Source organism: Meles meles, chromosome 16 (genome assembly GCF_922984935.1).
Source record: "Meles meles chromosome 16, mMelMel3.1 paternal haplotype, whole genome shotgun sequence".
Classification (NCBI taxonomy): domain Eukaryota; kingdom Metazoa; phylum Chordata; class Mammalia; order Carnivora; family Mustelidae; genus Meles; species Meles meles.
The window spans coordinates 26,586,463-26,613,509 of record NC_060081.1 but is presented as its reverse complement, the minus strand read 5'-3'; the positions used below and the strand labels follow the sequence as shown (position 1 = coordinate 26,613,509).

Here is a 27,047-nt window from a genome sequence, read left to right as displayed (position 1 = left end):
TGGGTCGGAGAGAAAAGAAACAGCTGGTGGATGTGTCTCCTTTCCTGGTAATATTGGACCACCATATAACCACTGGTAGATGGATACCTTTGAGAGAAATGTGCTTTGTAGCAGCCAAGCTTAACTGCCCACTGGGCAGGCGGCCCTCACCTTTCAGACTGCTCGTGACCAACCAGTCTGAATACACCTCTTGGGACTGTGGTGTCCATGCTCCACCATCCATTGGAGTCTTGGTGACCTTGGGTCTACCGCTGGCAGAAACCTCCCATTGCTGTAAGCCCCTCAAGGACAGAGGCCATATCTTGCCCATCCTTGGTTTCCTGGGCTCAGCACAATGCCTGATGCATCAGACATACTAAGCTGCGTCTTACTGAGTAAAACTGCACTGGACAAGTTGAAGCAGGTTGTCTTCCTGATGCTTGAGTCAAAGTCTGCATCTTGCAGGGATCATGTTCTAAATGAAGGTTCTCTTCTCAGCCCTCAGTCCTCTGTGCAACTGTTCTCTGAGTTATTGGTTTGGGGAGCTAACCTACTGAGACCATATTTCTCACCCTTGGCTCACAGAATGAGCTTTTGGGACTTCGTCCACTTATAAATCGGAATCTGCTTATATGTCAATGCACTTGGTGACTTGGCTCCCAGAGAGCCTCACTAGTTAACCCACAGGACATTAGGATCTCTATGGACTGATTGTGCTGGGTCTGCTGCTTAAGCAGGTGAGCAGGTCCCAGCCTCAGGAAAGTTAGAAAGGTAAATGAGACTCTCCTGGAAACAAAAGGGTGAAGTTCACCTCCTGCTTCATCTCCAGGGAAGACACAGGCTGAACTCCAGGGGCCCTCAAGTTCTGCAGGACTTGACCCTGGTTCCCCATTCCCACCCTGGCAGACCTAGGTGCTCCTTCTAGAATGAGATGCTTTGAGCATGCAAAACAGCTTTTCTCAGCCTGCACCAAGATGGTCTGGGGGTGGTTTGTACAAAAGTGAGGACTTTTGGGAGAGTTCCTTTTCTGTCTTCTTTGTCTGACTCTTAGGCTCCCAGGGGGTGGCTGCACTTTGCTAGAAAATGCTGCCACCGCTGTCACCAGTTTGCCGTTTTTTTTTTTTTTTTTTTTAATCTCTTAAGGTGACTTTGGGGGTATTTTTATGGATAAATGTCTGGTGAGCTTCTGGATTTCAGTTGGATTTGTGAGAAACCCTGATTATCGCTGTAAGATTTTTTGAAAAATTTGAAGGTATTAAAAGCCAAAACTAGTTTTCACCTACTTCCATAAAAATTATTTCAGGCCAGAATCATGACTAGAATAACACCGTATGTTAACTATCCTGGAATTAAAATTTTTAAAAAGAATCCTCAATGGATGGTAAAGCTAGGAAATAAAAGTAGGACGAGAAACAGGATATTTACATAATCTCAAAGCATCTTCCCTTAAGACGCTGATTAATAACGAAGGGAAAAATAGTGGTATTACAGTGGAGACACCTGGCAGAGCCTGCCTTAACCAAGTGATTAAAATTAACAGCAGCAGTAATGGACAAATCACCAGCGTGTGCCTTCTGATATGATGTGCTGAGGAAAAAACATCTCACATCTGTGTATTCCTGCTCCAAACATATAACCTGAACCTAATCATGAGGAAATGTCACGCAAACCCAAATTTATAGAGTCTACAAAGTAACTGGCCAATGCTCTTCAAAAGTGTCAAGACCAGGGGCCCCTGGATGGCTCAGTGGGTTAAGCCTCTGCCTTTCGTTCAGGTCATGATCTCAGAGTCCTGGGATCGAGCCCCGCATCAGGCTCTCTGCTCAGTGGGGAGCCTGCTTCCCCCTCTCTCTCTGCCTGCCTCTCTGCCTACTTGTGATCTCTGTCTGTCAAACAAATAAAATCTTAAAAAAAAATCTTTAAAAAAAATTGTCAAGACCATACACACACACACACACGCGCGCGCGCACGATAATTAATGATAAACCAAATATAGTGAAATGTTGACATAGGGGGATTTTGATGCAGAGTATATGGGCATTTTTTGTGTGGTTTTTGCAATTTGCAATTTGGGGTATGACAAATTATTTCAAAGAAGTAGAAAAGGTCTTCACTTTTTTCTTATAAGAATTATGGATGGGGAAACAATTAAAATATGCTATACATACTTGGCAGGGAGAACTTGACAGATCTAAATGGCTTTTGTAGTATGGTAACATCAAAATTTTGTGTATCTTGGTAGACAGTCAACAGAAATGAGTATTTATATCCTTCAAAAGACATGCACAAGAATATTCATAGCAACTTTATTCATAATGACGAAATAAGAAACAATCCACATGTCCATCAGGAGAGTGGGTAAATAAGTTGTGAGGCATTCATATGATGTGATTCTCTACAGTAATGGAAATGAGCAAAGAGTTACAACATGCAGCAATGTGGATGAATCTCACTTGTGTGATGTTGAGCAAATTATAATTAGATACAAAAGAGCACCAGATATATGCTTTCATGCATATAAGGTTCAAAAACAGGCAGAACAGTTGATGGTGTTACAGGTAGAGTCTTGTTACCTTTGGGGGTTATTGACTGAAAAAGGTATGAGAGATCCCTCCAGGGTGTGAGAGATGTTCAGTATCTGCGTAGTTACACACAGACACATAGACACACACAGACACATAGACACACACACACAAGTTGACCCTTAAGCAACATGAGGGTTCAGTCATCAACTCCTTGCACAGTTGAAAATCTGCATATATAAATTTTGACCCCCTAAAAATTTAACTACTCACAGCCTTTTGTTTACTGGAAGCCTTACCATGAACGTAGACCATTGATTAATATATATTTTGTATGTTATGTGTATCATCTACTGTTTTCTTAGAATGAAGTAAGCTGGATAAAAGAAAATGTTTAGAAAATCACAAGAGAAAATCTATAGTGCTGCACTGTATTTATAGAAAAATTCACGTCTAAGTGGACCCATGTAGTTCAAGCCCATGTTGTTTAAAAGTCAACTATTTATATATTTGTATATATGTGTATAAATTCATCAAGATAAATAGTTAAGGTTTGTGCACCTTCTGAAAGTTACACATCAATAAAAATTAAAGGTGTCTTGTGAGGATTATAGATCCAAATGTGAATATAAAATAATAAAAATTCTAAAACGTGACATGAGAATATGTCATGACTTTGGGATGGAGACGATTTCTTAAACAGGACACAGAACACATTTATCATAGAAGAAAATGTTGATAAATTAGATTACATTGAACTTAAGATTTTTTCTTTAAAGACCTACTATTAAGAGAGTGAAAAGATAAGCCATACAGTAGGAGAAAATATTTATAACACATAAAACTGACAGGGTTCATCCTGAGAATATACAAGAATGCCCACAGGTCAAGAAATGTTAAGGACCACTCAGTAGAAATTGGGCAACAGATACTTTATAAAATAAGATATCCAGGTGGACAACACAATATGAAAAAAAATTTCCAATCCTTTTAGAATCAGGAAAATGAAAATTTATAATAAAAAATGCAATGAGAAACCAGTTCATACCTACTAGAACGGTAAACATTTGAAAGACTGGCAGTCTCAGGTGTTGGTAAAGGTAGGATGAGGAGAACTGGCCAATGGCATACAGAGGGTAAATTCATGCTACTACCTTGAAACTGTTTGAACTTATCTACCAAAAATGAGCAAAGCTATTCCTGTGACTCATCAGGTTGACACCTCAGTGCACTCCCATTAGAAATGTGTGTGATTGGGTGTGTGGGTGTGTATACAAAAGGCAAGTATAACAACATTTATAGTGCATTATGCATAATTGTGAAAAACTGGAAACAATGAAGGTGTCTTCCAACAAATGAGTTAAGCCTGTATTCATGGACCAGAATACCACACAGCAATGAAGATGAACACACACAAACATAACACTGGACAAAAGAAGCCAGACCAAAAAAAAAAAAAAAAAAGAATCCATAGTGTGTGATTCCACTTATGCATTATTCAAAAACCAGACAAAACAAATCTGTGGTATTTAGTCTTGTGTAGGGGGCAGAGGGTGGGCATGCTGACTGGAAGGGAGCATGCAGAGGACTGTGGGGTGCTAGTATATGCTATCTTTTTTTTTCTTTAGTCATGGTTACCTGGGGTGTTCACTTGGTGAAAATTCATCTAGCTGTATTCTTACCCTGGTAGTCTTTTCTGTATGCACGTTTTCTTTAAAGTGATTAATTTGATTTACATGTAGTGCAGTGATGCATGGTATATTGCATGTCAGTATGGATTGAATTGTATCTTTCCCCAAATTCATGCACTGAAGCCGTAACCTACAATATGATTGTATTTAGAGATGGTGCCTATGGGAGGTAATGAAGGTTAGAGGAGGTCTTGACAGTGGGACCGCGTGATAGGATTAATATCCTTATAAGAGGAAGAAGCCAGCACACACAATCTGTCTCTCTTTCCCACAAGAACACCAAAGAGAGGTCATGTGAACACAGCAGGTGAGTAGTCTCCCACAAACCATGAGAAATGGCTCAGAAAGAGGCCTATCTTGCCAGCACCTTCATTTTGAACTTTCAGCCTCCAGAACTATGAGAAATAAATCTGTCGTTTAAGCCACTGAGCCCATGGTACAGGCATACTTTATTTTTTTTTTAATGTGTAAAGCATATTTATTCTTTTTTTTTCCATTTTATTTATTTTTTCAGCGTAACAGTATTCATTGTTTTTGCACAACACCCAGTGCTCCATGCAAAACGTGCCCTCCCCATTACCCACCACCTGTTCCCCCAACCTCCCACCCCTGACCCTTCAAAACCCTCAGGTTGTTTTTCAGAGTCCATAGTCTCTTATGGTTCGCCTCCCCTTCCAAATTTTTTTTTAATAAACATATAATGTATTTTTATCCCCAGGGGTACAGGTCTGTGAATCGCCAGGTTTACACACTTCACAGCACTCACCATAGCACATACCCTCCCCAATGTCCATAGCCCCCTCCCCCTCTCCCAATCCCACTTCCCCCCAGCAACCCCCAGTTTGTTTTGTGAGATTAAGAGTCATTTATGGTTTGTCTCCCTCCCAATCCCATCTTGTTTCATTTATTCTTCTCCTATCCCCCTACCCCCCCATGTTGCTTCTCCATGTCCTCATATCATGGAGATCATATGATAGTTGTCTTTCTCCGATTGACTTATTTCACTAAGCATGATACGCTCTAGTTCCATCCACATCGTCGCAAATGGCATGATTTCATTTCTTTTGATGGCTGCATAGTATTCCATTGTGTATATATACACCACATCTTCTTTATCCATTCATCTGTTGATGGACATCTAGGTTCTTTCCATAGTTTGGCTATTGTAGAAGGCATACTTTATTTTATAGCACATTATTGTGCTTCACAGATAATGCTTTTTTTTTTTTTTTAACAAATTAAAGGTTTGTGGCAACCCTGCATTTAATAATTCTACTTGGGCCATTTTCCCAAGAGCATTTGCTCATTTTGTGCCTCTGTGTCATAGTCTGATAATTCTCATAATATTTCATACTTTTTCATTATTATTACTATATTTGTTATGGTGATCAGTGATCTTCAGTGTAACTCTTGTAATTGTTTGGACTCCTTGAACCTCACCCACATAAGATAGCACACAAACAACAAATGTTACATGTGCTCTAACTGTTCCATGAACCAGTCATTCCCCCATCTCTCTCCCTCTCTCTCCTTAAGGCCTCCCTCTTCCCTGAGACACAGAAATATTTTTTTAAGATTTTATTTATTTGACAGACAGAGATCACAAGCAGGCAGAGAGGCAGGCAGAGAGAGAGGGAAAAGCAGGCTTCCTGCTGAGCAGAGAGCCCGATACAGGGCTTGATCCCAGGACCCTGGGATCATGACCTGAGCTGAAAGCAGAGGCTTTAACCCACTGAGCCACCCATGCGCCCCGAGACACAGAAATATTGAAATTAGGCCAATTAATAACCTTCTACTGGCCTCTGAGTGTTCAATTAAAAAGAATAGTTGCACGTCCCTCACTTTAAATCAAAGCTAGGAATGTTTAAGTCTAGTGAGGAAGGCATGTCCAAAGCCAAGACAGGCCCAAAGCTCCAAACAGCCAAGTGGTGACTGTGAAGGAAGAGTTCTGGAAGGAAATTTAAACTGCCGCTCCAGGAAGAAAGTGAAAGAGCCTATCAGTGATCTGGAGAAAGTCTGAGTGGTCTGGATACAAGATCAAACCATCCACAGCATTCCCTTAAACTAAAGCCTAATCCAGAACGAGGTCCTAACTCTCTTCCATTCTGTGAAGGCTGAGAGAGGTGAGGAAGCTGCTGAAGAAAAGTCTGAAGCTGGCAGAGACTGGATCATGAGGTTTAAGGAAAGAAGCCATCACCATGACATCCAAGTGCAAGGTGAAGCAGCACATACTGATGGAGAAGCCGCAGCAAGTCACCCAGAAGATCGAGGATCGAGAAGAGAAGAGATTTTCAATGTAGACAAACAGCCTTCTATTGGAAGAAGATTCTATCTAGGACTTTCATAGTTAGAGAGGAGAAGTCAATGCCTGGCTTCAAAGCTTCAAAGGACAGGCTGGCACTCTTGTAAGAGGCTAATGCAGCTGGTGGTTTTAAGTTGCAGCCAGTGCTCATATACCATCCCCCCAAATCCTAGGACCCTTAAGAATTTTGCCAAATCGGGGTGCCTGGGTGGCTTAGTGGGTTAAGCCTCTGACTTCGGCTCAGGTCGTGGCCTCAGGGTCTTGGGATCGAGCCCCATGTCAGGCTCTCTGCTCAGAGGGGTGCCTGCTTCCCCCCTCTCTCTCTGCCTGACTCTCTGCCTACTTGTGATCTCTCTTTGTCAAATAAGTAAATAAAATCTTTTTTAAAAAAAGTATATATATATATAAAACTGCTCATTGACTATGCACCTGGTCACCCAAGAGTTCTGATGGAGATGTTCAGTGAGATTAAAGTTTTCATACTTAACGTCCATTTGGCAGCCCATGGATCAAGGAGTAATTTTAAATTTAAGTCCTATTACATATGAAATACATTTTTTTAAGGTTGTCATTGCCATGCATAGACAATGATTCCTCTGATGGATCTGGGCAAAGTAAATTGCAGACCTTCTGGAAAGGATTCATCATTCTATAATCCATAAGAACATTCATGATATCAACTCTACCAAGAGTTTGGAAGAAGTTGATTCCAACCCCCACAGATGACTTTGAAGGGTTCAGGACTTCTGTGGAGGAAGTAACTGCAGATGAGGTGGAAACGGCAAGAAAACCAGAATTAGAAGTGGAGTCTGAAGATGGGATAGATTGCTTCGCGTCTTAAAAACTTGAAAGGATGGGGCGTCTGGTTGGCTCAGTGGATTAAGGCCTCTGGCTTCGGCTCAGGTCATGGTCTCAGGGTCCTGGATTGAGCCCCACACTGGGCTCTCTGCTCAGTGGGGAGCCTGCTTCCTCCTCTCTCTCTGCCTTCCTCTCTGACTACTTGTGATCTGTCTGTCAAATAAATAAATAAAAATCTTAAAAAAAAAAAAAACTTGAAAGGATGAGAAGTTCCTTCTTAATGATGAGCAAAGGAAGTAGTTTCTTTCTTTCTTTATTTATTTATTTATTTGACAGACAAAGATCACAAGTAGACAGAGAGGCAGGCAGAGAGAGAGAGGGGGAAGCAGGCTCCCCGCTGAGCAGAGAGCCCAATGCGGGGCTCGATTCCAGGACCCTGGGATCACGCACGACCTGAGCGGAAGGCAGAGGCTTTAACCCACTGCGGCACCCAGGCGTCCCGGAATTAGTTTCTTGAGGTGGAATCTAGTCTTGGCGATAGCGATGTGAAGATTTTTGAGACATCCACAAAGGATTTGGAATATTACATAAACTTACCATCAACGAAGCAGAAGAGAGGAATTCTTCCTTTGAGACGAAGTATGCGAGGACTGACTCCAATTTTGAAAGAAGTTCTACTGTGGGTAAAATGCTATCAAACAGCATTGCATGCTGCAGAAAAATAGTCCGTGACAGGAAGAGTCAACTGATGAGGCTGACTTCACTGTTATCTTATGTTAAGAAATTGCCACAGCCTCCCACGCCTTTGGCAACCACCACTCTGATCAGTCAGCAGCCATCAACATTGACGCAAGACCCTCCACCAGCAAAACAACGGACTTTCTGAAAGCTCAGATGATGGTTACCAGTTTTTAGCAGGAAATATCTTGTAACCAAAGTCTGTACATTGTTTTTTTCAGACACTGTGCTATTGCACTTTTAATAGATAGCAGTATAGTGTAAACATGACTTTTTGATCCCCTGGGAAACCAGAAAAACCCATTGGATTCACTGTAATGCAATAGTCACTGTATCGCAGTGGTCCAGAACGGAACCCACAGTATCTCTGAGGACTGCCTGCGTTTCGTTATGGCAGCCCAGGCAGACTGAAGCACAGATAAATGCTGAGTAGTGTCAACCACCATTTTCTGAGAATCCGTTCTGCACTGGCCCCTGGTCTGGGCACTGGGATACAGAGACAAGGCTTCATCTGTGCACTTAAGTGACTCAAGAGGAACCAAGTCATCAGCGTGGTAAAAATACACGAAGTATTGTGCGGGTGAAGAGGAGGGGCTGAGAAATTGTACGTTTCCTCAGGCAGCAATGACACATTTACTCCTCTTTTGTAACTTTAAAGCGCTCCTCTGTCTTGTGCTCCATCTGGAGCGGTGACCTGCTGAACTTTCCGAAACCAGAGTGGGCTGCTTTTCATGATCTGGAGGACCAGCCAAAACTGGGATAGCAAAACCCGTCCGCTCCAGAGTGGAACAAAGACCGGGGTTGTGTTTCCACTCTCAGCGAGTTCTGCATCGTCAGGAGGACATAGAATGCACTTGTGCTCAGAAAAGAAACTGCTGGAAAAGGAGAAAATATCCTTTCCTCCCACCCTCCCCAGTTCTGCAGGGATTTGGTCTCAATGCCTCAGCGGTTTCTGAGTCTTTTTATATTTTACCATCTCTGGGGATTTCTGAACACTGCAGCATTTGCTTGGGTTAGGGTGGTTTTCTTGTCTTTGGCAAATGTTCCAGACTCATCTTGGGATGCTTTAAGTTGCCCCCAAAGAAAAGGGTTTTTAAAGAGTAGACTTAATCCTCCTAACCCTGTATTCTCAAAAGGCATTATCACGTAAAGAGAGTATCACTGGGAGATTTTAGTGATACTTTTTATACTTTGTTTTTTCTTTTCCTTCTTGCTTCTTGGTTAGCATCAACAATGGGAGCCGCTTTTAGCAGGTTTTCCAGCTTCCTGATGCCGTAGTCCTTTGTCCTCTTGGAAGGTTGGCATCAGCAGCAGCATGGATCTTCAGTTTTACTTCCCTTGTACTTTCTTTTTTAAGAAAACAGTTTTACCGAGATACAACTCACATACCATACAATTCACCCACCTACCTGTGTACAATTGATAGAGCTGTGCCACCATCCCCACAGTCAATTTTATTTTATTTTATTTATTTTTTCAGCATAACAGTATTCATTCTTTTTGCACAACACCCAGTGCTCCATGCAAAACGTGCCCTCCCCATTACCCACCACCTGTTCCCCCAACCTCCCACCCCTGACCCTTCAAAACCCTCAGGTTGCCCCAACCTCCCACCCCTGACCCTTCAAAACCCTCAGGTTGTTTTTCAGAGTCCATAGTCTCTTATGGTTCACCTCCCCTCCCCAATGTCCATAGCCCGCTCCCCCTCTCCCAATCCCACCTCCCCCCAGCAACCCCCAGTTTGTTTTGTGAGATTAAGAGTCATTTATGGTTTGTCTCCCTCCCACCCACAGTCAATTTTAGAACACTTTCATCACCCCAGAAATAAACCCTGCGTCCCTTAGCTGTCACACACACACACACACACACACACACACACCAACTTTCGTCTTCTCTCCCAGCCCTAATGTGCTGGATTTGTCCGTTCTGGACATTTTCTGTAAATGGAACCACACAGGATATGGTTTTATGAATCGGGCTTCTTTCACTTAGTGTGATGTTTCCAAGGTCCACCCATGTTGTGATGTGAGTTGGCACTGCATTTTTTTTTATAGCTGAGTAATACTCTATTATATGGATATGTCACATTTTGCTCATCTTCTGAATAACCGATAGACATTTGGGTTGTTCTCTCTTTTGGGCTATTATGAATAATGCTGCTGGATTATTCATGGATAAGATTTTATGTGGACATATATTTTCTTTTTTTTAAGATTTTATTTATTTATTTGACAGGCAGAGATCACAGGCAGGCAGAGAGGCAGGCAGAGAGTGTGTGGGGGTGGGGGAAGCAGGCTCCCGGCTGAGTAGAGAGCCCGATGTGGGGCTTGGTGTGGTGCTTGATCCCAGGACCCTGAGATCATGACCAGAGCCAAAGGCAGAGGCTTAACCCACCAAGACACCCAGGCGCCCCTGGACATATGTTTTAATTTCTTGTGTATACCTAGGAATGGAATTGATGGGTCAATGGAATTATGTGTCATATAGTATCTATATGTTTAACCATTGGAGGGACTGCCAGGCTGTTTCCCAAAGCCCTCTTTATGATCAATAAACCAAGGAAGTATCTATTCTCTTTAACATTCGTAGGATTTTGCCAGCTTTGCTACTGACAATCTTAGCTGTGTGTCTGTTAAAATGCTTCCATAAGAGGGATGCCTGGGTGGCTCAGTTGGTTAAGTGGCTGCCTTCAGCTCAGGTCATGATCCCAGCACCCTGGGATCGAGTCCCACATCGGGCTCCTTGATCGACTGGGAGCCTGCTTCTCCCTCTGCCTCTCTGCCTGTGCTCTCTCTCTCTCTGACAAATAAATAAATAAAATCTTAAAAAAACATGCTTCCATAAGAAAGCTGAAGGTGGGATCACCATGCTTACACTCCTTCTCTACATATTTCTCATCCTCCACAGGACTGATGGATACAAGCCTTAGTCTTCTAACACCTTTAGGAACAGAGGCATGTCCCATCACAGTCATTATTTATGGATCAAACACCTTTCAGATACTTCTGGTTACAAGGGCAATTTATTTTGCCAATATTTACCTGAAATCCCACTTACACGTTGAGAGTTTGGGTAGAATGTCACACACAAGCTTTGGTTGCTTGAGCTGATGACTCTGTGATCACACTCATGTCATGACTGTGTTGGCCACAAATTGGCGTCCAAATCAGAAACAAGGAAAAAGCCCTTGGACTTCCAGCATCACCCTTTTTGATGCACACAAAGGCTTTTTAATGTTTTCAGAGGCCTTCACCACTAGCCTCCACCTTCTATGGAATGCTAGGCTGTTGCCAGCAAATACACTATTATGGGATAAATTGACCCTCTAAAATTCATATGCTGAAGTCCTAACCACCTCAGAATGTGACTATATTTGGAAATAAGGCCTTTGTAGAGGTAATGAAGGCTAAATGAGTTCATTGAGAGTGGGCCCTAATCCAATAAGAAAAATGTTTGTAGTTTAAGTAACAACTGTCATGACAATAGAGAATATTTCCATCACCTTCCGAAGAACCTGCTCCACCTTTGCCTGGCCATGCCATGGCTCAGAGGACGTTACACAGTTGCGTTGATGTCCTCGATCTGGGAAGGTTGAATCAGAAACAATGTTCGGGAAGGACTGGAAGGAAAAGAGGGTGTAGATGGAAAAGAAACTGGTAATTTTTTAAGGTTAAAAAAAAAAAAACCAGAAACAAATGCCACTGGTGAATGGAAAGATGGGCAGTCATGGGCAACACCTTCCTGAAGGCCCAAAAGAGGACAAGTTGTCAGAACTGGGACAGAGGATCATTTTTAGCAAATCCTTATCTCACCAGAAGTTTCTGATGCTGCCCTTCAGTACTTAGATAAGCACAGAATTAGAATATTATTTTGGCCATGGTACAAAAATTACAAACCATATATCCTTTACTTAATGTGTTTTTTTCGTGTACCTCTAAGTCCTTTTCTCTTTCTAATCCATGATTTCTCCCAAGATGTGTTGTCCTCTGCTTACTTGACGTTAGTGTACATGTACTTTTCCCTGCATGGATAATTTATATATCTATTTATCCTTTCTTGTGGTAAAATACACATAGCATAAAATTTACCATTTGATCACTTTAAAATTGAGGGGTATTTAGTAAATTCAGTGTTCTGCAACCATCAGCCCTGTCGAGTTCCAGAATGTCTTCATAAGGGGTATAGCTCAGTGGTAGAGCATTTGACTACAGAATGTCTTCATCATCCGAAAAGGAGACCTTGTACCCATCAAGCAGCTACTCCCCCTTACTCCCCCAACTTCCGCTCACACCCCAGTATCCAGCTCCTGGCAACCAGTAATCTACTTTCCCTCTCTGTGGATTTGCCTATTCTGGGCATTTCGTATCAGAGAATCATATGCAATATGAGACCTTTTGTGTCTGCCTTCTTTCACTAAGCACAATGATTTTAGGGTTTATCTGTTATTACAGCATGTATCAGTGTTTCATTCCTTTTTGTGATTTGATAATACTCCATTTTATGGCTATGGTACATCTTATGTATCTATTCGGTAGTTGATGGACATTTGCACGGTTTCCACCTTTGGCTGTGTGAGTAGTGCCACTATGACCAATCATGTGCAAGGATTTGTCTGAATACCTGTTTTCATTTCTTTTGGGCATATACCTAAGAGTGGAATTGCTGGTCATATGGTAACTCTGTGTTTAACTTACTGGGGAATTGCCAGACTCTTCTGCACAGTGGCTGTACCATTTTACATTCTTACCAGTAGTGTGTGAGGTCTCCACTTTCTCCAGTCCTCACCAACACTAGTTATTGATTGATTGATTGATTGATTGATCAATTGCCATTCTAGTGGGTGTGAAGTGGCATCTCATTATAGTTTTGATTTGCACTTCCCTAGTAAAGCGCCCAATGACATCGAGCATCTATCCATGTGCTTTTTGGCCATTTGTATAGATTTTTTTGAAAATGTCCATTTAAATCTCTTGGTTATGTTTTAACAGGGTTTGGGGGGGATTATTTTTGCCTTTTTGTTGTTGAGTTGTACGTTTTTCATGTATTCTGTATACTAGGCCCTTCTCAGATTTGTATAATTTGCAAGTATTTTGTTCCACCCTGTAGATTGTCGTTTCATTTTCTTCACCTAGCCTTTGAAGCACAAAAGTTTTAAATTCTGATGAAATCCAGAATAACTATTTTGTTGCTGTTATTGCCTGTGCTCTTGGTATCGTATCTAGGAAACCATTGCCCAACTTGGAGTTGTGAAGATTTACTCCTGTGTTTTCTTCTCATAGTTGTATAGTTTTAATGCTAAATTTAGGTTTTTCACTTTTAAAAAAGAATTTATTTATTTATTTATTTGAGAGAGAGCGGGGGGAGGAGTTATTTGAGCAGGAGGAGGAGTAGAGGGGAAGGGAGGGGAGAGGAAAGGTTCAGATACCATGCTGAGCACAGAGAACAACGTAGGGCTCGATCCCACAACCCTGAGATCATGACCTGAGCTGAAACCAAGAGTTGGACACTCAACCAACTGAGCCACCCTAGTGCCCCTCAGTTTTCCATTTATTTTGAGTTAATTATTGTGTGTGGTGTCACGTGAGAAAGGATCTAGTGTCTTTCTTTTGCATGTGGATGTCCAGTTCTCCTAGTACCTTTTGTTGGACTCTTCTTTCTCCATCAGATGATCTTGGCGTCTTTGTTGTAAATCAGTTGACCATAGATGTATGTGTTTATTTCTGGAATCTCAGTTCTAGTTCACTGACATGAACTAGTTCTAGGTCATTGATATGTGACCTACGTATGATATGTCTACCCTTATGCTAATACCACACTGTTTTGATTACTATGCCTTTGTAGTAGGTTTAGAAATCAGGAAGTTTGAGTCTTCCGACTTTATTTTTCCTTTTCAAAATTGTTTCAAGGTCGTCTGTGATTTTATATGCATTTTGGGATCGTTTTTTCCATTTCTTTCAAAAGAAGACCTTTGGGATTTTGACAGGGATGCATTGATTTTGTGGACCACTTCAGGGAGTTTTACCATCTTAGTGATATTGAGCCTTCTAATCCACAAATGCAAGATGTTTTTCCATTAATTTGTGTCTTCTTTAATTTCTTTCCACAATGTTGTCATTTTTTTTAAAGATTTTATTTATTTATTTGACAGAGAGAGATCACAAGTAGGCAGAGAGGCAGGCAGAGAGAGAGAGAGGAGGAAGCAGGCTCTCTGCCGAGCGCAGAGCCCGATGCGGGACTCGATCTCAGGACCCTGAGATCATGACCTGAGCCGAAGGCAGAGGCTTAACCCACTGAGCCACCCAGGCGCCCCCAATGTTGTCATTTTTAAAGTTTAAACTTTGCAAAATTTATTCCCCAGTGTATTAGTTGTCCATTTCATCTAGGGTGCCTAATTTGTGCAGAGCTATTCATCATATTCTCCCCTTTCTTTTAATCATTTTTATTGCTAAGGTTGATAGTAATGTCTGCACTTTCATCTCTGATTTTAGTAATATGAGTTCCTCTCTTTTTTGGTCAGTCTAGTTTGGTTTGTCAACTTTGTTGGTCTTTTCAAAGAACCAGTTTTGGCTTTGATGGCTATCTCTATTGTTTTTTCTATTCTCTAATAGATAATAAAGATAATAGATAATAGATATAAAATAATAGATATAAAAGATAAAGATAAAGATAATAGATAATAGAGGGATAAAAGATAATAGAGGGATAAAAATCCCTCTGATTTTTTTTTTAAAGATTTTATTTATTTATTTGACAGAGAGAGAGAGAGATCACAAGTAGGCAGAGAGTCAGGCAGAGAGAAAGGGGGAAGCAGGGTCCCTGCTGAGCAGAGAGCCGGATGTGGGGCTCCATCCCAGGACCCTGAGACCATGACCTGAGCCAAAGGCAGAGGATTTAACGCACTGAGCCACCCAGGCGCCCCCCCGCCCCCGATCTTTATTATTTCCCTCCTTCTGCAGACCTTGAATTTGCTTTGCTTTTTCTGTTCCTTACAGTGTAAATTTAGGTTACTGGTTTAATGTCTTTTTTAACATAGGCTCAGTAATACTCCATTTCATGGCTACATCACATTTTTTTAAAGATTTTATTTATTTATTTGATGGAGAGAGACACAGTGATAGAGGGAACACAAGCAGGGGGAGTGGGAGCTATGCGGTGGTCGATCCCAGGACCCTGGGATCATGACCTGAGCCTAAGGCAGACACTTAACTGAGCCACCCAGGTGTCCCCACCACATTTTATTTATCCACTCAGTGGTTGATGGACATTTGCGAGCTATGAGTTTTCCTGGGAGAACTGCTTTCATTGTATCCTGTACATTTTGGCATGTTTGTTTGCACTTACCTCTAAGTATTTTTTAATTTCTCTTATGATTTCTTCCTTGATCTATTGGTTGTTTAAGATTTTGTTGTCTTATTTCTACATATTCGTGAAATTCCCAGTTTTCCTTTTGTTTTTTTTTAAATGAATAGTTTCTATTGTAACCAGGAAATATACCCTTATAAAGGATTTCCATCTTCTTAAACTTATTGAGACTTGTTTTGCAGCCTAACATCTGATCTATCCTGAAGAAAATTCCATGTTACTCACAAAGAATGTATACGCTGCTGTTACAGAGTGAAGAGTTCTGTAGATGCCTGTTATGTCTAGTTGGTTCATGGTGTTGTAGAAGTCCTCTCTTTTCTTTTGATCATCTGTCCGTTTACATTATTGAAAGTAGGATAATGAATTCTTCAACTATCAGTATAACTGTTTTCCCCTTCAACCCTGCCGAAGCTCTCTTTTTATGTGCATGTATGTTTATAATTATTATGTCTTCTTGGTGAATGAGTCTTACATCAATATATCATGGTTTTCTTTATCTCATTGGAATTTCTTTTTATTTATTTATTTATTTATTTATTTGACAGAGATCACAAGTAGGCATGAGAGGCAGGCAGAGCAAAAGAGGGAAGCGGGCTCCCTGCTGAGCTGGGAGCCATATTCGGGGCTCAATCCCAGGACCCTGAGATCATGACCTGAGCCGAAGGCAGAGGATTAACCCACTGAGCCACCCAGGCGCCCCTGTCCCATTGTAATTTCTTTTTTTTTTTTAATAAGTTTTTTTTTATTTATTTGACAGAGAGAGATCACAAGTAGGCAGAGAGGCAGGCAGAGAGAGAGAGAGGAGGAAGCAGGCTCCCTGCCGAGCAGAGGGTCGGAAGCGGGACTCAGTTCCAGGATCCTGAGATCATGACGTGAGCTGAAGGCAGAGGCTTAACCCACTGAGACACCCAAGTGCCCTCCATTGTAATTTCTGACCTAAAATTTGTTTATCTGTTGGTTGTATAGCCACTTTGGCTCTCTTTGGATTTCTGTGCATGGAGTATCTTTTCCATCCTTTCACTTTCAACCTCTCTGGTTATAAAGTGAGCCTCTTGTAGATAGCATATAGTCAGATTTTTTTAAATCTTTTTTGCCAAGAATCTGAGAGTTCAATCCACTTACATTTACACTGATTACTGATAAGAAAAGTTTTCTACCATTTTGCTATTTTGTTTCCTATATACCTTGTATCTTTTTTGTTCCTCAGTTTCTCAACTGCTGCCTTCTTTTGTGTTTAATTGGGGTTGTTTTTTGTTTTTTTTTTTAAGATTTTTTTATTTGTTTATTTGACAGAGAGGGAGAGAGATCACAAGTAGGCAGAGAAGCAGGCAGAGGGGGAGGGGGAAGCAGTCCCCCTGCTGAGCAGAGGGCCAGATTTGGGGCTCAATCCCAGGACCCTGGGATCAATCAATCCCAGAACCCTGGGATCACGACCCTAGCCAAAAGCAGAGGTTTAACCCACTGAGCCACCCAGGCACCCCTGTTTGGTTTTTTGGGCTACTGTACCATTTTGATTCCTTCTTCATTTCCTTTTCTCTATATTTGCCAGTTATTTTATTAGTGGTTATCCTGCAGATTATAACTTATAATTTAAATTTAACAAACTAGTTTGAATTAGCTTCAATAGTATACAAAAACTCTGCTCATATACAATTCCATGCCCCTTTATGTTTTTATTGTCACAAATTACATCTTTGAACATTGTGTGTTCTCATTAACATAGATATATAATTTTTGTTGTATGCATTTGTCTTTTAAATCACATAGGGAAAAAAGAGTTAGAAACCAAAAGTATGGTCGTGCTTGCCTGTTTTATTTACCTATAAATACTACATAGTTCACAGTCTAGTTCTGATTAATACCAATTTAATTTCAGTAAAATACAAAACTTTATACCTATATAGTTCTATTCCCACCCTGTCCTTAGTGCCGTTGCTGTCATATGAATTATATCTTTAGACGTTGTGCATCCATCAAGGCAGACTTGTAGGGTGCCTGGGTGGCTCAGTGGGTTAAAGCCTCTGCCTTCCCCTCAGGTCATAATCCCAGGACCTGGGATCAAGCCCCACATCGGGCTCTCTGCTCAGCAGGGAGCCTGCTTCCTCCTCTCTCTGCCTGCCTCTCTGCCTACTTATGATCTCTGTCTGTCGAATAAATAAATAAAATCTTTAAAAAAAAAGACAAACTTGTAATTATTGCTTTATCCAGTTGTCTTTTAAATCAGGAGAAAAAGTTACAAGTAAAAACAATATTTAGGGGCACCTGAGTGGCTCAGTGGGTTAAGCCTCTGCCTTCAGCTCAGGTCATGATCTCAGGATCCTGGGATTGAGCCCTGCATTGGGCTCCCAGCTCAGCAGGGAGCCTGCTCCCCCTGCCCCGGCCTGCCTCTCTGCCTGCTTGTGATCTCTCTGTCAAATAAACAAATAAAATATTTTTTTTTAAAAATAGCTATCCTAAAAAAAAAAAACCACAACATTTATACTCTCTTTTATGTATACCCAGGTAGTTACCTTTATCACTGTCCTTTTTGCTTTGTATGGATTCAAGTTACTCTCTAATATCCTTTCACTTCGGCCTAAAGAATTTAGTTTCGTATTTCTGGCAGAACAGATTTGTTAGAAACAAATTTTCCCAGTCTTTGTTTATCTGGGAATACCTTATCTTCTCCTTTTTGGGAGGTTAGTTTTATTGGTTACAGACCTCTTGGTCCGTAGCCTTTGTGCATTTTCAATATTTCACCTCCGTACCTGCTGATCTCCATGGTTGGTGAGAAATCACCTGTTAATCTTATTGAGAACTCCCTTGTAGGTGATGAATCACTTCTCTCTCCCTGCTCTTAAGACTCTCTCACTGGTTTTTAACAGTTGGATTGTAATGTATTTAGGTGTGGATCCCTTTCGGTTTGACCTACTTGGAGTTGTCTGAGCTTCTTGGAAGTGCAGTGTTCTTTCTGTCCCCCTCCACCCCATCTCTATCTCCATCTCTCAACTCCTGGCACTCCTACTATGCTTAATGTTGATGTGCTTAATGGTGTCCCACTGGTTTCTGAGGCTCTGTTCATCTTATTCTTTTTTCATTCTGTGCCTCAGAATTGACTGGCTCAGTTAGCCTCTGTGAAAGTTCACGGATTCTTCTGCTAACCTGCATCTCATTTTGAAGCCTTCTACTTAGTTTTTCATTTCAGTTTTTGTACTTTTCAAGTCCAGAAGTCCTGTCTGGCTCCTTTTTATAACTTCTAAAATCTTCGTTGGTAGTCTCTGTTTGGTGAGATTTCATTCTCTTCTGGTTTCTTTTAGTTCTTTGTTCACCATTTGCTTGGGTTCTTAGGCGTATCTGAGGCAGTTGGTTTAAAGTTTTTGTCTAGTATAATAAGTCCAATGCCTGGGTTTACTCAGGGACAGTTTCTTTCCTTCTTTTTTTTTGTCTGTGAATGGACCGTACTTTGTTGTTTCTTTGCATGCCTTGTAACTTTTGTTGAAAATTGTTCATTTTGGATATTATAATGCAGTAACTCTGGAAATACGATTACCACCCTCCCCCCATCTGACTTTGCTGTTTCTGGTTGTTGTGAGTTGTAGTTGATTGTTTAATGACACATCTAAACTATTTTTATGAAGACATTATCATTTTGGTGGATGACATCACTGAAATCACTGTTCCTTTAGCTTAGTGGTTAACTGGTAAGTTGTTAGAAGATTCCTTAAATGTCACCACCATCAGCACAATAAAACTCTTCTGATCTTTGCAGATTGGTTCTGTGGTGTGCTCCATCAAAGTTTAGGCAGACCTTAATGCAACTCAGCCTTGGCCTTCCTTCACTTCTGGTTTATGTGGAGTCTAATGATCAGCCAGAGGTTAAAACTTACTGTCTTCTCAGGTCTTTCCTAAGGTCATGCCTTAGCCCTGGGTGTGCATGGGACCTTCTGGACTCTAGTTTATGTGGGAGCTTTTTAAAATCTTTATTCCTCTGTGTATCTCCTTCCTCAGCCTCTTCTTTACAGGCCCTTCAGACTCCCTGCTGCTTGCCCCACCTGTTATCCCTTGTCCCAGGTGGTTGTGGCTGGTAGACTTGCCTTTCAATGCTTTCAACAAAGGCTGCCCAGGAGGCCACTTCAGCCCTGGGAAAGTTCCAGGTGAGAGAAAAGATCCTGAGTTGACCCCTCAGGGAGCCAGGATACAAGTCAAAACATACAACTACAGTTCTTTGAGAACAAAGTTTGTGTTGCCTCCTCTGGCCCCAGGAAGCCAAACCAGGAACACAGCCTCCACAGCTGCCTCTTAACTGGGGGGTGGGGGCCGTACGCCGTCTAAGTTCAAAATCCAGAATACCGTTGTCCTGAAATTTAGTGACTTCTTTCTTCATTAAGCCTTTCCCTACTTGTTGTTACTTTCTTGCTAAATTCCAGAGTTCTCGAGGTGTTAGTTCTGACAGGTTTTGTCAGCTTAATTATTGCTTTTTGTGGAGGGACAGGTTTCTGGGATTCCCTATGCCCGGATATGAACATTTTTGCAATTATTTTTATACTGATAGAGTGCTCTCTAAAAAGAATAAGACCATTTTAGAGTACCAGCAGCAATGTATTTCCTCATAGCCTTGTCCGCGTTTATTATAAATTTTTAAATTTTGAATGATTTCATTGTGATCGAAGAACATTTCATAGGCATATTGATTTGAATGTCTTCCACTTTTGTTGGGTCCAAACCCTTGTTGGGTTAGTGTTTGTGTTTTTGGTAATTGGTTGTTTCCTTTGGTCATTAGCTCATTCAGATATTAGCCTTCCGTGTACATTTCAGTTCATCTGATCCTGAGCCTGAAATGATGAGCGATGTCTGTGTGTGTGAGGCATAATCCATCTTAGCTGTAGACGGACAGTTCCTAAGGAGAAAAAGCTTGTTGGGCCAGCGCTGAGTATCTTTAAATCATTCACTCATTCCACAGAAATGCATCAAGTTCTACTCTGTGCCGTGTCTGTGCTGATTCTGGGAAAACGACAAGGACTAGAGAGCCCTGCCCTACCCCTCGTGAGCAGTCTTTCTTGGGGTGACACCGAGTAAGCAAGACATGCAGAATGTCATCTCAACACAACTTTTCTGTTGAGCTGTGGTAGTTTGCTTTTCTAAAAGTATTTTTTTTCCCAAAGATTTTATTTATTTATTCGACAGAGAGAAAGAGATCACAAGTAGGCAGAGAGAGGGGAGAAGCAGGCTCCCCGCTGAGCAGAGAGCCTGACGCGGGGCTCGATTCCAGGACCCTGAGATCATGACCTGAGCCAAAGGCAGAGGCTTAACCCACTGAGCCACCCAGGTGCCCCTCTTAAAGTTTTTTTAAAAGTTGATGTCTGGGGTGCCTGGGTGGCTCAGTGGGTTAAAGCCTCTGCCTTCGGCTCAGGTCATGATCCCAGGGTCTTGGGATCAAGCCCTGCGTTGGGCTCTCTGCTCAGCGAGAGCCTGCTTCCTCCTCTCTCTCTCTCTGCCTGCCCTCTCTGCCTACTTGTGACCTCTGTCTGTCAAATAAATAAATAAAATCTTTAAAAATAATAACAAAATAAAATAAATAAAAGTTGATGTCCAAGTCGCCTAGGTGGCTCAGTGGGTTAGGCCACTGCCTTCGGCTCGGGTCCTGGAATTGAGTCCCGCAATGGGCTCTCTGCTTGGCGGGGAGCCTGCTTCCCCTTCTCTCTCTCTGCCTGCCTCTCTGCCTGCTTGTGATCTCTGTCTCCGTCAAATAAATAAATAAAATCTTTAAAAAAAAAAAAAAGCTGATGTCCTTACACTTGCCTATCACGTCCTTGAAATGAAAGGTCACTTGGAGCCCCTTTCACCCCAGCAACTTGATCTTCATGATGCACTTGCTTGGTCCTTAAGGAAGAGCTGGAGGGGGATTTCCGTCCTGGGCACCAGTGGCACAGGCCCTCTTCTGTAGGGAACCGAGAGCTTCCGAGCTTTTAGCTTCCTTCTGGAGGCTCACCTCACCTGACAGACAGTTCCTTCCAGGACAGAAAGTCCAGTGGTTTGCAGATGGCCGGGCCTGAGGAGACTCCGCCAGCCTTTCCTCAGAACAAAGGTAGGTGTCTCTCACCTGTACAGGTAGAGCCGTTCTGAAGCTTGTGGCCATGAGGGAGCGGACAACCCACAGTTGAGGGATTCCACTCTCATTCTGCCCACATCAGTCCTGAGTTGCCTTGTCTCCTCCCCCAGCATGGCACAGTGACCAGGATGGTGGTGGGTAAGTGGGGATACCACAGTGCTCCATCTTATTCATAGGGGTCCAGGAAGCTGAAGGGACGCCCATCCTGTTGCCCAGCCTGAAGGGCAGCTGCTTTGACCATCCCCTGCACCAGGGGCTCCTCCATGCCACCCGGCGCTGCAGCAGTCCTACCTCAGCTCTAACACCTAAGTTGTCAAAGAAGCGCAAGGTGCAAGCGGCCAGGGACACGTTCCCCATTGACTGGAGCCCGCCACCTGTAGAGTTCCTGAACCTGAGGGTACCACCAGCAGGCAGGGGAACCCCAGGCCCGAGGTGGGTTGATGCAGCGGGGCCTCACGGCCTGAGGACATGGGCCCACCAGTTGCCTGACAAGTTAGAGCAGGAGCCCCAGGACTCGGACCCCCAGGGGAATCTGGCCTCACTGGAGGAGCCGTTCTGGAGCATGGCAGGCCTGAGCCAAAAGGCTGAAATGATGGACACCCACACCTTGGTAAGCTGATGGACTCCCCTTGGTCTCCTCTCCTTGCACTCTTCCTCAGTCACCCCCGCCACTCCCTTTTTGGCCATTCTTCCTTGGCCATACCCCAGCTGCCTTTGATTGGCCAGCTCCCCCTAACTATCCCTCCTCAAATGCATACCCTCTCGACCTCTCCCCAGCCCTTGGACCCTTGTGGCTGGGATGCATCTCTCCCCGTATTTCTGCTGCTAACCTCTGCTAACAGTTGACTTGGGGTGGTGCCAAATTTGATGCCACTTTTGTATGGAAACCTTCAAGGCTTCTGTGCCTAATGTTGAGGATGTCCCCCTGGGGAAAGGGGTACCTTGGTGCCCTGGTCTAAACTAGACCAGACACAAAGACTTAGGCTGACTGTGGTACAGTGGATTGGAATGTCTAAATGGAAACTTTAGTGATGAACCTTAACTTGGGTGGGAATAAACAGCTCTTGCTGGGTAGACTGGGAATAATTAGGGGCCCACGGATCCAGGAAATTTATTTTAAGAATAGGGCTTAATTATTTGTTTTGCTTATTTTTTCTTTTTAAATAGAGGTTTTTCCTTCTTGTGGGAAGCCTTTTTTTTTTAAAGACCTTATTTATTTGTCAGAGAGAGAGAGAGAGCACAAGCAGGGGGAGCAGCAGGTGGAGGGAGAAGTAGGCTCCCCACTAAGCAAGGAGCCCAACTGAATCCCAGGACTCTGGGATCATGACCTGAGCCAAAGGCAGACATTTAACCGACTGAGCCACCCAGGTGTCCCTGGTCTTAATTATTTCAAATAGCCCAAGATTGGCGATAATCCAAAATGCCCACCACTAGAGAATTAATACATTATGTTCTAGTCCTACATTAGAGTACCCCGAAAGGTTTTTTTTTACTTATTTCTTTAGTATTGATATGGAATGACCCTGAAGACATTCTATTAATTGAGCAGAGCAAAGGGTAGAACAGGGTTCATAGTTTGCTACCATATGCTTTATGGGTAGGGGGGAATCTGTGTTGTATTACTGTTTGCTTGTCTGTGGATAACATGTCTCCAAAAGCACACAGAGGAGAGAACACCTGTGGTCACCTGTGAGAAGGGACCTGGGTGGCTGGGGATGCTGGTGATAGGAGACATCTTCTCGAATTTTTAATCATGTGAAAGTATTGCTTATTCAGACACACAAACAAGATAAATAAAGGGCTTAACTGAGATTAATTTTATTCTTCTCCCCCCTGTCTGTCTTTCTGTCCGCCATTCTCACGTTCCACTGCTCCAGTTCACCTCTGGGGCCTCAGAGAGCTACGTCAATAGCTTAGACTACTTACTGCAAGAGAAGCGGTGAGTGTGGGAGGAGGTCCATCGTGGGGTCTGCATTCTGTGGGGTGGGCATTGATTTCGGGGGATTGTCCTCTAAGACTCCTAGCACCTTCCCCTCAGGATTGAGCAGCCTACCACCCTCCTGCACAGCGTGTCTCCGGGAGCGCAGAGGGCCCTGTGTTCTCTGATCAATAGTAAGCACATGGAATGGTAGTCAGGTTGAAGGGGGTCATCCCAAAGGCAGAGAACCCAGACCAGGAGGTCGTGAACCTTGGGTTGGTGTGGAGGGGAGACAGGGAGAGTCCATTCCTCTCTTCTGCCCAATTCATGCCCGTGTGGGGCCTCTCAGCTCCCATTCAAGTGTTCTATGAGAGAGAAGGGGAAAAGGCATGTGGCTTTGACCAAGGAGTACAGCCTGAGTATCACCACGCCGGTGATGCGGGCAGGTAAACTCATCAGGGCACCCCGCACTGGGAGATTCTTGTTCTGCTGGGTCCCACACCAGGCACTGGGTATTTGGAGGAAATGGTACGGCCCCACTCACCTGGACACTTATCCTAATGTTTCTAGTATTTCCCGTGCTGTGAGGTTGCTGTGGAGGGGCCTGGAATACTGGCACCTAGTTTAACCTGGGGGTCAGAAAGGGCTCCCCACAGGTATCCTTATCTTTGAACCTGGGAGAATTAGAAGATTTGCAGTGTGCGGGGACAGCATGGGTGACGACACATGTGAAAGTGGGTAGGACAGATGTCCCGGTGGCTGACTAGAGCTGGAATTCCCAGTGCTGGGGGCTGGGGGTTGGGGGCCGACAGAGCAGGCGGTGCAGCCAAGATGCGAGCTGAGGCTGGGTCATGAGAGGCCTCATGAACACAGGGTTGAGTTGGCAAAATTTTAAGTGGGTAGTGTTGTGTCTCCCACTGCATTGCAGAGATTGCTTGGGCCACATTATGGAGAGTGGATGGGAGGGAGGAGAGAGGAAGTATGGTGAACGGTGATGGGGTGGGGCCCTGGGACGAGGGCAGTGGGGCTATGATGAGTCTGCTGACCTGGGTGGCTGGGACTCTGGAGCCTGTGTGGAAGAGAATTCAGACCTATACGTGTGGCTTCGGAGACGCCCAGGCACATTCAGCTGAAAATCATTCAGTTGTCACTGGCTAGGAAGATTCCAACTGCAGACAGTGACCTGGGCTGGAGGTGAAGTCTTTAAGAACTGAGGACTTTTTGGCAACGCCAAGGCAGGCCCCTGGAGGAGGGTCCCAGGCTGTTGAGGGGCCAAGGATCCAGAAGGCAGAAGGTTGGACTCTGCCTGCTCAGGGGTTTGATGTGGTTAGGGCAAGAGGGAGGTGAGGGAGTCAGGATTCCAGCAAGATAATGGTTGGCATGCAGGGCTGCGGTGGGGACTGACCTCTGAGGCTGGAGACCAAAGGGTATGGCCAGAAAGGCAGGCCATGTGTGAGGGGCTCCGGAAGCCATGAGCCTGGGGGCCTCCCCAGGTCAGTGTGGCCAGACCCTGGGAGGAGGAGAAAGGGTGTGGCACAGGCCTTGATGTGTTAAAAAGTGGGCAAATACGAAACAAGGTACACAAAGGGAGGTTTGAAGTTGTGTGGTGAAAATCCCTATTCCTAGGCCTTGCCATGTTCATGGGGTCTGCAGCTCAGTGTCCAGGTCACTTGACTAGGGACAGCACTGACCTCTGTTGTTGGCTCTCCGCTCCCTGCAGGGACCAGGCCCTGGAGCAGAAGCAAGAGCAGCTGCTTCTGCACGACGGTCCCCAACTCAGCTCCCTGGATCTGGATGAAGATGAAGTGCCTCTCACACCTGAGCACAGGTGGGGGATGGGCACGGGAGCGGCTAGGGCCTGGCCATTTTCGGGGGCGGAGGGGAGTCCCTGCACCTGCCTCTCAAGGCAAAGGATTGAAGTGTTGACTGGCTCTCATTTTCAGACAGAGTTTCAGCCAGCAATTTGTATGTATTTGTAAGTTCTCAAGCTGCCTCCTTTTCTTAAACTGACACTCAAGAAAAGCCCTACATTCATTCTTCGATTACAGAAATATTGGATCACCTACTGTGTGTCAGGGTCCAGTCTAGGCCTTTGAGGGAGCAGAGATAGGAAAACACAGCTTACTCGGCCCCAATTTTCCCAAATTTATAGAACCGGGCCTCTTGGGGGAATAAATCTACAAAACCACAGTCTAAGATAAATCTGCCCTTAAAGGGGAGAATACGGCTTGTAACATTTTTCACTTTCCCCCATGTGGGGAAAAGAAGACGATGGCTTTTATCAGTGCTGTCATTGGTGGGTGCGGAGGTATATGCCAGCCATGATCTAACTTGGCCACTGGCTGGAGGCAGGCGGTCTCATCTGCCCTGTAGTGTCTCAGAGATGCTGAGGGACCACAGCTGAATCCATCATCAGGGTACCCTGTTAGCCATCCGTCTATTCACCTGGCCAGCCAGCAGACATCTACGGAGTCCAACTTTGTACCAGGCTCTGTTACAGACTCTGGGGATACGGCAAAAACAAAACCAGACAGAAAGCTCTGTCCTCCTGCATGAAGAGAGGTGATGAGTGTTCAGGAGAAAGGATAAAGTAGAGGGGGGACGGGAGGAGCAGGGAAGGCCTATGAGACTATGCATGAGGGTCAGGGAAGACCTTGATGAGCAGGTGGCTGGCTTCTAGTAGGACACTGTAAAGGAGGTGAGAGGCAGCTCTGGGACCCTGTGGGGGAGCAAGGCGGCAGCTGCAGAAGGGAGGGCTGGGGAGAGAAGGTCAGGGAAGCCAAGAGTGGGCTCGATGCAGGAGCTCTTCCTCTGTGTGAGCCGACCACCACTGCTGCACAGGATCCTCTGCCGCCATGTTGAGGATAAACTGGGGAGCCTGGGGGGCGGGGCAGAAGAAAGGAGACAGGGGCAAATGAGCCATGGTAGTCATCCTGAGAAGTAAGAGGCTGGGAGTGAGGGTGGGTGGTGAGGAGTAGGCACAGTCTGGATATATTTTTAGGTAGAACTGACAGGATTTGTTGATGAACTGGATGGAAGGTATGGGAGAAAGGGGAATCAAAGAGACCCCCCAGGATTTGGGCCTGAGCAACTGGAAGGTTGGAGTTGTCTGATTAAACTAGAGAAGACTAAGGGACAAAGACTGCACTGGGGGCACTTGTGAGGTCAAGAGTTCGTTTGGGTGATCCCAGGGGCAAGACCAAAGAGACAGTCTGGATCACCTCTTCTGGAGAGAGAGGCTCAGGAGTCACCACGTATCGATGGCGTTTAAAGCCACGAACTGGATTAGATCACCTGGGAAACAAGTATATAGAGAGAACTGGGGCCCAAGGAGGCAGAGTAGAGGTCATGGTGACCTTGACAAGAGCAGCTGAGGTGGATCACTGAGGGTGGCCCTGACTGGAACAGGCCCATAGGAGAACAGGAGGAGAGGTCGAAAGAGGGAAATGTGCAGTAGCTGAAGGGGGAATTGGAGTCAGGATAGATCTTTCTGTATATCCCTTTTCTCTCTTTTAATTGGGTCCTCCCTTGCTTCCTTCCCTCCCTCCCTCAGGAACCACGTGCGCTGGTGGGGGGGGGCTGCGGGGGATGAGGTCACCTCAGCCATGCGGTTTAGGGTAGGTTGGTCAGCTTGCCCTGAATCGTCGGC

At 44.1% G+C, this 27,047-nt stretch overlaps 1 protein-coding gene across 1 annotated transcript in view; it reads left to right on the top strand.

Annotated features, from left to right (window-relative positions):
• The first annotated feature begins 21,390 nt into the window (after positions 1 to 21,390).
• The window catches only part of FAM178B (family with sequence similarity 178 member B), an 86,841-nt gene continuing 81,184 nt past the window's right edge, over positions 21,391 to 27,047 (top strand). The window contains exons 1-4 of the mRNA XM_045981328.1: positions 21,391 to 21,456; positions 21,657 to 22,090; positions 23,358 to 23,419; positions 25,119 to 25,226. Coding sequence (XP_045837284.1) covers positions 21,411 to 21,456; positions 21,657 to 22,090; positions 23,358 to 23,419; positions 25,119 to 25,226 — 650 coding nt within the window. The 5' untranslated portion in view covers positions 21,391 to 21,410. The remainder of the gene's footprint in view (positions 21,457 to 21,656; positions 22,091 to 23,357; positions 23,420 to 25,118; positions 25,227 to 27,047) is intronic.